The following is a 12,118-nucleotide window of genomic DNA, read 5'->3' on the forward strand; positions in this document are numbered from 1 at the left end:
TTAACTTAAATGATTTTAGCAAATGGCTGCAATATAACAAAGAGTGAAAAATTTAAGGGGGTCTGAATACTTTCCGTACCCACTGTATGTATATATATATATATATATATATATATAAATTTTGGTCCAAGGTCAATTTTTTTCTAACATACTCATATTCTTTAGAGCATAAGCCTTGGCTGAATTTTCAAGCGTCAAATCATTACTGATACAATCTTTTGAAACGACAGCATTTCTCTTCACTAATTCAACACATCCTTGACTTTGACCATAATGCATCTTTTGTATCTAACATTATAGAAAGCCACCACAGAAATTGAACGAGTGCCCACATGAAGACACCAGAGAGAAATGGCAAATGGTGTGAGGGAAAATGCATGATCTTCCACTAAAAAAAAAAGTGTTTGCTAAATCTTTAAATAAGCAGCTTATCATCAAGCGATAAAACAACACAGGGACGGAAGAGACAGAGAGCTGAGGGAAGGAAGACTTGGAAAAAGTGAAAAGGAGTGAGTGAATAGTGAATGTCCAGAGAGGAATACGCCACGCACGGGTGTGTATGTGTTTGTTACAAACAAAAAACGGAGGCAGCACATACGTTTAGCCCCCAGTTGGGATGCTAGTGGAGGAGCGGTGCCGGGTTCTCTGTAAGTCTCTTGGTGGTTAGCAGCATAGCTCGCTAGCGGTGCTCCTGTCGAATGCTCCTCTATCCATTCTGAAAGAGTGAAGGGTGCACTTCCTTTTTTGTGTGTCTCTCAAGCCAGTCGCATTTCCTGTCTATTCAAACTAATACTGAGGCTGTGCAGCTGCCAGCTTTACACCTTTAGAGCCCCCATGGTGTCCTAACTTCCTCTAGGTGTAAAACTTGCATATTGTCAGTACTGTATCACAAGCAGTGGCAGAATATGAGATACTTTTGAACTTGAGGGAGAAGTTATTAGGTAATCAAGAAAGCAATATTCAGCTGAGTTGGCTGGGAACAAGATCAAGGACATGTCCCAGCATGGCAACCTGCATTTCAGTAGAACTTTCTAGACCATTGAGTAGCCTTTAACATGAGCTCATAACTCATTTTCTTAAAGGTAAAGTTCCAAACTTGTATGACTTTCAGAATCAAAATCAGTTTATTAGCATAGTTGTGACATAGGAAATTATTTTTCTCTTCTGGATCAACACGAGTGACGATTTTCTTTTTTTCAGAAATGGTGACAGAATTATTGGGTTTATTATTTTATTAAGAAAGTAAACGAAGTTGATGAGCTAATTGTGACTTTAAAGGCTACTTTTTTAATATTTAATATTAACATTAAGGAAGAAAAATGGATCGCAAATGGCATTTCATGTTGACATTAATAATGGATTCTCCTTGTTATTAACTAGGAATAAAATGAATAAGCAGGATTAATAAAAAAAGACAAACTAGCCTAAAACATTATCATTTATTCATTAAAATGCAAGACAAAGTCTTGTGTCCTCAAATAAAAAAAAATCACCCGTATCCACTTGATGTTAGACTTCTCTTTTTGTTTTCTTTCAAGAATTAAACATTGATGACAAAAACCCTAAGCACTGTTTTCAGCAGTAATGAATCAGTGAAATAGCCAAATTAAATAAATTAAAAACTTAAGCCATGAAAAGATTAACTGTAATCCCACCATTCCGAAACCAAAGCTGCAACAAAACTCTAAATGACAAACATGGACAATCAGAAACGTATAAGAAAAGAAAGAAATGGCGGCATGTTGGGCCTGAATCGAACCTTGGATATACCGCTCACCTTCAGCGGGCTGAGACTGCTCCAGTTGCTTCTTCCTTTTAGCCTCCAGAATTGGGTTTTCATACTGCGTCTTCCTGTTAACATGGCTGGGAGGTGGAGAAAAGGGAGAGAGTGAGAAAGAGAGAGAGAAAGGTGATAAAGATGAGCGAGCAGAGGACACAGTCAATAACAGAACCAGAGGGAGAAACAGGAAATAGAATGAGAGTGCATGTAAAGGTTGAGCATAAGGAGAGCAGGTAAGCGGACGAGAAATAAAGTGAATTAATTCAGAGGAAAGGCAATAACGGAGGCTTAAACTATGGCTGAAAGCCTCTGCATTCATTTAGAATTCATTTAAAACTGAGGGGGGGGAAAGTGTGCTATTCTCTCTCATCTAATGCGCTTAAAAGCAAAATCTCTCCACCAGACTAGACAAGCTCAATAAACACCGATCAAAAGCCAAAAATAAAACTCCATCACCACATTTACCAAAAAATACAGAGCGCACCCAGCTGCGATCCAGGCCACTTTCCAAACGGCCTGTGCAATTTACTAGGCAAATACTGCTCAAAATGTACGTAAACATCTCCAAAGACAAAAACCGGAAGGCTTCCTGCCTCTGAGCTATTGCTTTGAAACAACATCAAAACATATGAATGCATTCACATTTATGCGCTACAAACCCAAGGGTCCCTCAGAAGGGGAGGGAAAGAGAGAGAACAAGATTTCAAAATGGTAACAGTAACAAAGTACAGCCGAAACAGAACAGACCCAATCAAAAAGATGGTGGTTGCTTCTTTCATGTTTCAGGATGATGTCATATATTAAAGATGATTTGAAGGTAATATTGAGTCACTTACTCAACATAATACACCCCGTACACTGGATCATCAATCTTCTCCCAGCCTGTGGGCAGCTCTGGAAAAGAAGCAAAACAGAAGACATTTTCAGCTCATTAAAACTAATTTAATGAGGCTTTTATCAAGTCCTTTGTAAAATGATGTCTTGATTTTTCAACCAATTAAAATTCAAGAGGTTTCAAACTAACAAGCTAGACGTTTTCAAACTATAATGACCATTTCTAGCAGATTACATAATTATCATGAAAACTGCATCATTTATCTTAAAAACAACAACAAAAAAAACATCTGTACAACTGCCCTGCAGAATGCCTGATTCTGATTGGTTGCCAGATGTTCTAAGGTGTTGGTTATTTGTCATATCACTTTACTAAATCACTGACTTATTTCTATGATGTCAAAGAGATGTATAGTCCACCACAGGAAAAAAGAAAACAAAAACAGAAAACACTATTTTTTTCCTTGCATGAAGAACAGAATAAAAACATCCCCTACTGTTAAAGTGATGGTTTTGAATCTATAAAAGAGCATTGAGTGACTCATTGAGTGATAGCAATGACGGCTTGATGCTGAATTAGTGTTCTACACACAGAAGCGTTAAAGAATTAAAAAAAGATAAACACATATACACGAGGTAACCATGATATAAAGGAGAATAACTGACAAACAAAACTCAGACTTTCATGAAATGTAATGCAAACTCTTCAAGGAATATCCGAGGAATTCCATATTAATTGAGACATCAGACTAGAGATACAGAATATGCTATAATAACTGTATAAAGTTTGAGTACAGGTCTGTCATTTGTCTCCAAAGACACAGCTCTCTGACAAATCCTCCTTGTGATATTTACATAAACAGCAGATATGTTCCCCGGCATTTCCAAATCTCTTGACCTGGCAATCAACAAAAATACGAACCGCACCGAATATTTCAGGCAAGGTTGACAAGTGTACAAAAACAACAGAAGATACTCAGAGATTTGATGGCGACACTGTTAAGGCAAAATGATACACAACATATCTTCCCTAGAATAATAGAATAATCATGAAAAGGCTCAGCCGCGTTTGACATTGAAATGTGCTTTCATGCATATGACAATATCGCTTTCTTTACCATGGCAATGCCTGAAATTTTCCAGCGCCTGGGACACAGAGCTGTTGTATTAGCATAAAGCCTGCAGCACACAGGAAATTCATTACAACACCTCCCATAAAGAAAACTTGCCAGTGCCAGTTTCCAATAGGCCAATGAAAGCAGCACACATTTCAAATTTTTTTGTGAAAGCAAGAACTCATTATCTCTCCCGAGCAGCAATAGCAAATACGTCTGACTCCTGTACTGTTCTAATGAATCTATAAATGTCGACCACTTTTTCTTTTTGAAATCCTCAGTAACTCAATATCACAATCACATAATGCAAAATGGCTTAGTACAGTGCATACTTAGAAAAGTATGTGAATTAGGACATACCTATTGATCTGTCAGCAACAGATCACATAGCAACATGGGATCAACCAATGGCATGAGTTTGGGGGCGGGATTATGTTTTTATTTGACCAATAACAGCAAGGGGGAGTTTTTGGGGAAACCTGTTTAACAATTATTATTTTTGCAACTAGATTATTTGCTAAAACATTACAATAAGGTCCCATTACTTAATGCTAGCTGATGCTTTAACTAACATTACACTGTAAAAAAATCTCGTAAAAAAAAAAAAGGTAAAATCACTGGCTGCAGTGATTAAGATATATATGTATGCAAGAGGGAATGTTCCTCTTTAAATTTCCATAACAAAAACCATAAAATTAAAGTCAAATATTTTAATTCAAAGAGGGAAAAATCTTTAAACTGTAAAAATAATAAAAAATAAAATAATAATAATGATAAAAAAATGGTAAAATGACTGCCGAACAAAAAATGTATAAAGTAAAATATCTTAATTCAAGGAAATTCAAGAAAATTCAAGGAAAATTGTAAAATAATCTAAAATTTGTAATTAAAATTTCTGTAAAATTATTGTTTTTGCACTTTATTTGAATAAATATATTTTACTGTAATTTTGTGGTTTTTGGTTTGACAGTTTTTTTTACGGTTTTTGTTTTACTGTGTAACTAAAATGGGCAATACATTTGTTTATTAATCTTCATTAACGTTAGTTAATAAAAATAAAACAGTTCATTGTTAGTTCATGTTAGCGCAGCTCCATTAAATATTATTAACAGATAACTTTTAATTTGATTTGAATTTAATAATGTATTAGTGTTGAAATTAACAAATTTTCATTGTTACCTGTTCACATTAACTAATGTCACCAAAAAGAACCTTAATGTTATCCTTTTTTGTAGTTTCTTTTTAAAAATTATTCACATGAAGAATTTGCATCATGAAATTTCACCCAGCAATATAATATAATTGATCAATTATTCATTGATATATATTGATATATATATTGATTGGTGAAGAAGAGAGCGTAACCTCCAACCAAAAGCAACTGCTAGCCAGTAAGTCCTGTCCTTCTCCCCCACATCATTACTGTGACTCTACTGACAAATTGGTCATTAATCTGTTTGCATCCCATCTTCCCTCTCTACAGGATCAAGTCTCTACCATGCGACCGGATACTCTCGTACCTACTGCCCACATCCCACAGTCACGGCATCTATTTAATGGCTCCGATTTCTCAAATCAATAGCTATTGACTGTGCTCTTCCAATCAGCCTCGGACACAAACACAGGGCTTCTCAAGGCCACTGCCTGCATCACCTAATCCGTTACTAATGATGAATCAGCCCTTCAATTACAAAGACACTGAACAGCAGAGAGAGCTCTGCGTGTTGATATAGTGTGCTTTGACGATGGTAAAACTGATTAAAGCAACAAATTATTCAATGATTTGACTGTCACCATTAGCTCATCATGATAGTTTCGGATCTCTAGAGCTATTTGCATGCATAATGAAAACAGAACCACTCCCAGCTGCGAGAATCCTGAGTTAAACTGCAAACGCTTCAGCGGTAGAAATAGTAACAATGAATATTTTATACCATGCAGTGCCAATGACATCCCAAATGAACCTTGTTTGAAAGTAATGAAATGTGTTTTACGGTCATTCCAAAACGAAAACCAAACAACTAGACTGAAACACAGCAGTGCAGGTGCATTGTGGGTGGACGTTACCCTTTGCACTGATCTGGGATCAATTGTGAGGTGAGTTTTCATAATTATGTTAAAGGGGTCATATGATGCTGCTAAAAAGAACATTATTTTGTGTATTTGGTATAATGACATGTGTTTATGCGGTTTAAAGTTCAAAAAACACATTATTTTCCTCTTTTGGAAGACCAAACAAAGTAGTTTCGCTTTCACAAGGAAGCACACAGCGTCTTCAGGACATGGCTGCAGCGTCAACAATACTACAGCGAGAATAAAAGTTACGCCTTCTTTCTTTGCATGAACATTTGGGCAGCGTTATGCAAATCTTCCCAGATCGTGACGTAGGTATGTGGGGGCGTGTTAGAACGAGCCGTTTTAGGTAGGTGTGGCTGACTCTTAACTTTTATAAAGAATATCTCTTTGGTTTTGAGACTTTAGTGTTTGCAACTTTACAGATCTTCTTTATGCACCAAGAGCTTGTAACACTCCAAAGAGAAAGGAAAAATTGAAATCGCATCATATGACCCCTTTAAGCATTTGAGAGAAAACATCTGGTCCCAAAAGCAGCACAGACACATCGATCTACCACCCCAAAAAAAAACATGCAGGTTGTGTCTGTATGGGTTTATTTCCCCTTGGAATAGTGGCCTACCTAGCTCATTGTCCAGTTCCTCTGTATGTACCCCTTCTTCTCGAGAGGGAGTAAAAGGGGAGCAGGTGTGCACAAAGTGGGGCGAGAAAAAGAGAGGCAGAGAGGGTTAGTTGATAAAAAAAGCAAAATTACAGCTCACAGCTTTATAATTATGCCACCATATTATATACACAATGGAAAAGTTTTTCTTATGCAAATCATAAAATGTAAAATTAGTGGCATTTTTAATAGCAAAATGATCTGGATTGTGGCTGAGTTAATACAGGATTACTGCATGAGATTTGACCAACTGAAAATCATATTCTGCATAATCATAAAACTGCTCTGGAAATCACTCCAGGTTCCACTGCACAGGGATTGGAATTGGAGGTTCATTTGTTTTTGTGTGAGGAGATTCAATATAATCCAGACCCTCCTTATAGCATTGTAGCTGCTGCCTTAGTCATTTTGTCACAGGGTATGAGATTGGCTGTTATAGCTATGACAGCTCCAGAGCGCCATCTACAGGCTACCATGAGATTACAATGGATGATGTGAGGGCTTGAGCATGAATGGTTATCTATAGGTCTGAAGCTGTATTTGCTATGGTGACACAAACATTACTTCAAATTTTAGATTTACAACACTAAAAGCTTATGTATGCACAACACTACAAAAACACTCACAAGTAAGCGTTATGAATGCATGTCACCATGAAACTGATATTTGCACAAGCAAACCGGACAAAAACTCAACCACATATCCATACCATCATCTTCACATTCCTCCAGGGGTTTCTGAGGTTTGTCCAGGCATCGGGGATCTATCCAGGATGTTGTCTTTGTGTTGTGGCTATGAATAGATGCAGAATACAGACAGTGAGGCATTGTTCTAAAAGATGCCTGCAGAACAACATCCTGTGGCTTTTTTCTGCATCCCAGCAGGCAAGAAAATGTATACTAAAGTTTGATACTTCCTGTGTTGATATCTGAAAAACTGCCAGTAGCAATATATAAACTTAAAATAAGAAACACAAAACTACTGTAACCTCAGGAATTTATAGTGCAATCTGTCTATGCATAAAAATATCTAAAAATAGCCATAGTGCTTCCCAGACGTATTAAAGGAATTTTGGACAATCGTGTAAAATGCACAGTTGAAAATGTATGCATTTCATTGCTTTAAATTCGAAAGATCAAACCAAGTTGCATCTTCAAACAAATGATCTTAGAACTTTTCTTAAATCTAATGTCACTTCTGTATGACACCCATTTGAGAAATTAATTATTTTAAAAAACATGTTTAACAACAAGAAGCAATCATAAATAAGTTAACAAATATATTAAAGTTTAAATATTAATCAATATTATTGATATTAAATATGAAAAAAAAAGATTTACAACTTAAATAACAATAGCAAATATTGAATAAAAAATAACATTACATTATTATAACCAATTAACACAGAAATTATGATAAAAATGAAAATACAGCTATTCTAATTTGTGAGAATGAAGTGACTGATTTATGCATTAACTTCTCTTTTGATTTTTTTTATTGATCTGTTGACCTATAATTGATTATCAACTTCTCTATTGATTTTTTTTTACTATCTGTTACCCTATTTTCAATTTCCATACATCTGACCATATTTGCTATTACTTTAATACAATAAATTGAATTAGTTTAATTCAAAAATACATATTAGTTCAATTTTGTCTTTTCCTTATTCATTTTTGTTCTTAATTTAGTTTATTTAATTATGAAATATAATAATATTTTCAGTATGAAAGTATGAAATATAAAAATAAATTGCTACTTGGTTTGATATTTTGCATTATTTATGCAGACATTTGTGTATTTTTCAAGTCTGCGGAGTCCAAAAAATGTTCGTGGTCACTGTAAATGTCCATCTAATAAAATTATAAAGAGAGCAGTTGGTTCTTACTCTATAAAGTAGACCTCTCCGCTCTCAGTGTAGGCCATCTCCCAGTTTTCGGGTAGAGGCCCCTGAGGTTCCTCTTCCGTGGGATAGCCGGGGTGTGTGTGTGTGTTCTGAGAGCTCTCCGTGGTTGACGCCGAGGTGTTGTTGAGCCCGTAGGGTTGAACGTAGTCACGGGCGAAGGGCCGCACAGAGGGGTGGTCGTCCGGTTCACTCGAGTCTCCTGCATGCACACAGAAGATCACTACACAAATACAGACCCTCTCAGTTCAACAAGGCTCTGGTTAAGAACTGTATCCTAAATGACTGTGGCAATGTACTTTTGCTACAGCTAATGATTTGCAAGTTTACACTTCCTGTAAACTCTGGAGTGATCAAACACCATTCACACTCTACTGTACACAAATACGCATACCGACACCTGGCTGTCTTGACACTCTCCTAGCCACACCAAAAAATGAAATCACCAACATCCCCTCAAATCAATAAGAGTGTAAACAGTTCACACTTAACCTTCTTGAAGAGGTGAGGAATCTAAACAAATCGACTCTCAACTAAATTGCATGGCATGCCTGACTGAATTAGCGGCTTTAAATCAAACCACTCTGCCAAATCAAAGGCATGAACCTGTATGAATAGGACAGCTTATTGCCTTTTCTAAATCAAGGGCCCTAGAATTAACTTGGATATTGAAAATAACATGCAATATAAAAAAAATTATCATACAGTCAAATATACTCTCGAAGTAAATGCTTACAGAAACGAGCTTGTGTAATAAGGAGCAGGCATTTACTGGTATTTACAACCGTTTTAGGCGATTCAAACAAGTTGTCAGACGAACCGTTGTCAGACGCTGTTAACACCTAGTAATAGTGACATGTCTCAAATGTGTCTCTACTGTTTAAATATTTGAGGTCAGTAAGATTTTTATTATTTTTTTTAAATAAATTCATACTTTTATTCAGCAAGGGTGCATTCAACTGATCAAAAGTGACAGTAAAGACATTTATAACTACATAAAATCTATTTAAAATAAATGCTGTGCTTATGTACTTTCAAAAATCCTGGATAAAAATACTTCACATGCACAAAAATATTAAGCAGCAACTGTTTTCAACATTGATAATAATATGAATATGTTTCTTGAGCAGCAAATCAGCATATTAGAATGATTTCTGATCACCGAATGTCACATGATCCTTCAGAAATCATTCTAAAGAAGTAATGATGCTGAAAATTAATCTTTGCCATCACAGGAATAAATTATATTTTAAAATATATTCAAATAACAAAAAAAGTTAATTGAACTGTAAACATATTTAACAATATTACTGATTTGAATGTATTTTTGATCAAATAAATAGTGAGCATTAAACACTTCTTTTTAAAAATTTGAACGATAGTGTACATACATAATTCACTGCCAGTGTGTTACTTCATAAAGCACAAAAAAGCACTGTTTCCAAATATACTCCTAATTTCTAATCACACAGCAAACGTGACATTTAGAATGCTCAGTGTTACTGTAGTTGAGCAGCTTTATTAACTAAACCTTAGATGTGTACCTACTCAGATGGGGTAAATGTCCCTTCTTTTAGCATAACGATTGAATGACAGGTCAACGGGCGGTGCTTCATTGTTGTCCAGTACACAATGTGCATATGAATATGATTTGAGTAATAGAATCGCATCACGAAACTGTTGACTCCTGTAATTAGTGCTGTCCACTTTTGATCAGATCACAGAAGATGTCAATACCTCTCATCGACCAGCAGCTATATCACACGGCAATCTATTTCAGAGACAGACGTCCTCTAAGAACACCACATCCAAATGCAACCCATCCAATACTCTGATACAGAGTGTGAAAGTTGGTAGAGCATAACTGTCAGATCAATAAATATAGACAAGGAGAGTCCATCTTAGTGTTTTCGAACACAAACAAAACCCTCTACCACAGCCAGATGGCGCTCTTTCCCCCTTCCTCCCTGAATCGTAATGGCGAAGGAAAAGGAAAGCAACAAACAGGCATCACTCATCCCTTCTCCCATGTGCCAGACGGAAAGGCAAACAAATCGGCTCGCTGCTGACCTGTGAAGCTACTGTTCATTTCAGGAACCTCATCATCATCCTCAGTCTCTGTAGGCACTATTCCAGCATTTTGCATCTCATTGTAGGACTTGGTTCGGCGTGGGGTCGACTGCTGGGAACCAGGAAGGCTGTCTTGCAGAGCATCGCCAGTAATCACTTTCCCACTAGGGGGCTGGCTGGGCGACTTGGGTGTTCCATAATAGTTACCTAGGCAACAAGAGGATATTACCAGCATTCAGAACAGGAGGGTTAAAGGAAATGCAAGACATGATGATGTGGGGTTTTGAAAATGCTCTATTATGAAAATGACTGCTTGTCTTGGTGAAGTTTGTTCAAGGGAGATAATGGTATCATGGTAATGAGCACATACAATGGACAGAGCTGTCTGTCTGAAAGAAAAGCACTTCACGTCATTAAATCAGAGTAATACATTTAGAGTTCAACCACGCCAGGCCGAGTGATAAACCTTAATATTAATAAAGAGATTCATTTTGACGAAACACAACAGCAGGATGGAGTAAAAATAAAGATGTCAAGATTTTAACTATTGACAAAAGTGTCATTTGTTAGGTATCTAATGATTAAACACTCATTTTTAATGTTTTTTATGTGAATTTTTTTCATCAATTATAATAAAAATATTAGATGATAAATAAACCAGCAAATAAATAAATAGAGTTTAACTAATAAAAAGTTTAATTCTAAGAAAGTTTTGATTTAAAAAAAATGTTAAATAAAATGTTACAATTTGATATGAATAAGAATTATTAAAAGGTTATGCGCTATTTCTAGGTCAGGTCACTTATTAAATAAGTAAATTTGAGACATTGATAATCGGAAAATATGGGATTAAATATGTTGAAATAAATAATTATGATTGTCCACATGTGTACCGAACAAATTCAGCATTTTAACCACTGCACTAGTGGAACTTCATTGGAAACTTCCAGTTTTATATATTGTTACTTTTGAGAAGAAAAAGCCCCATCTTTCAAATGATGTCCATTTTATCAGGAAATTCAAACATTAAATGGAGTTTTGACGCTCTTTGATGTGGCATGACATTACTATATAGGCACATCATTTCAAACTGTAGCGCGGAGCGCAAGCACGATCATCCCTTCCTCTTTACTAATAGTTTTAATGCGAAATAAACATGAATGAACATCTCATGCCTCATGCAATCGCTATATCAGTGTTCAACCGTGAAAAGACGTCAATAAAACAGCTTGTAAACAAAATGTTACGTAGCATTCCATTTACCTTAGGCAAGTCATCAATGTCCACAGCTCGTTATTTGCCAGAGAAATTAAGTCTAGAGAAGAGCATTTCGCAAAATATTAAGCTATATACTCATTTTATATTTTACTCTACCTGTTATAACATCACTATGGTGATGTCTTAATTAGGCTATTTAATTTATGTTTAAATAAATCTGTTGTGACAAGTTATGACAGCCACTGTGTAAATGAATATATTTCAACAACAAATAGAAATTTTATAATTTAGAAGTTAATTTAAAAACTGCATTATGTGCAATTTATATGTTTGCATATTTTTTTTTAAGTTGAGTGTTGATTATTTTATTTAAAAAATAAATAATGAGTAATTCAATTTAAGTTTGGGCTCTGTTGTTAATTGTAACTTTATAGTAATGTAAAAGGGCTCCCTATAGTTTAGAG

The 12,118-nt window shown here is 35.6% G+C and overlaps 1 protein-coding gene across 1 annotated transcript in view; it reads right to left on the reverse strand.

The window, feature by feature from the left end:
* The window catches only part of LOC107655957 (membrane-associated guanylate kinase, WW and PDZ domain-containing protein 1-like), a 140,866-nt gene that overhangs the window by 37,971 nt on the left and 90,777 nt on the right, over nt 1-12,118 (reverse strand). Inside the window, exons 4-10 of the mRNA XM_016443591.1 lie at nt 10,437-10,643; nt 8,352-8,568; nt 7,173-7,255; nt 6,425-6,460; nt 2,617-2,674; nt 1,778-1,863; nt 599-715 (exon numbers count right to left, since the gene is read on the reverse strand). Of these exons, the coding sequence (XP_016299077.1) occupies nt 599-715; nt 1,778-1,863; nt 2,617-2,674; nt 6,425-6,460; nt 7,173-7,255; nt 8,352-8,568; nt 10,437-10,643 (804 nt within the window). The remainder of the gene's footprint in view (nt 1-598; nt 716-1,777; nt 1,864-2,616; nt 2,675-6,424; nt 6,461-7,172; nt 7,256-8,351; nt 8,569-10,436; nt 10,644-12,118) is intronic.

The sequence above is a fragment of the Sinocyclocheilus anshuiensis genome, unplaced genomic scaffold (genome assembly GCF_001515605.1).
Source record: "Sinocyclocheilus anshuiensis isolate Anshui unplaced genomic scaffold, SAMN03320099.WGS_v1.1 scaffold51, whole genome shotgun sequence".
NCBI lineage: Eukaryota > Metazoa > Chordata > Actinopteri > Cypriniformes > Cyprinidae > Sinocyclocheilus > Sinocyclocheilus anshuiensis.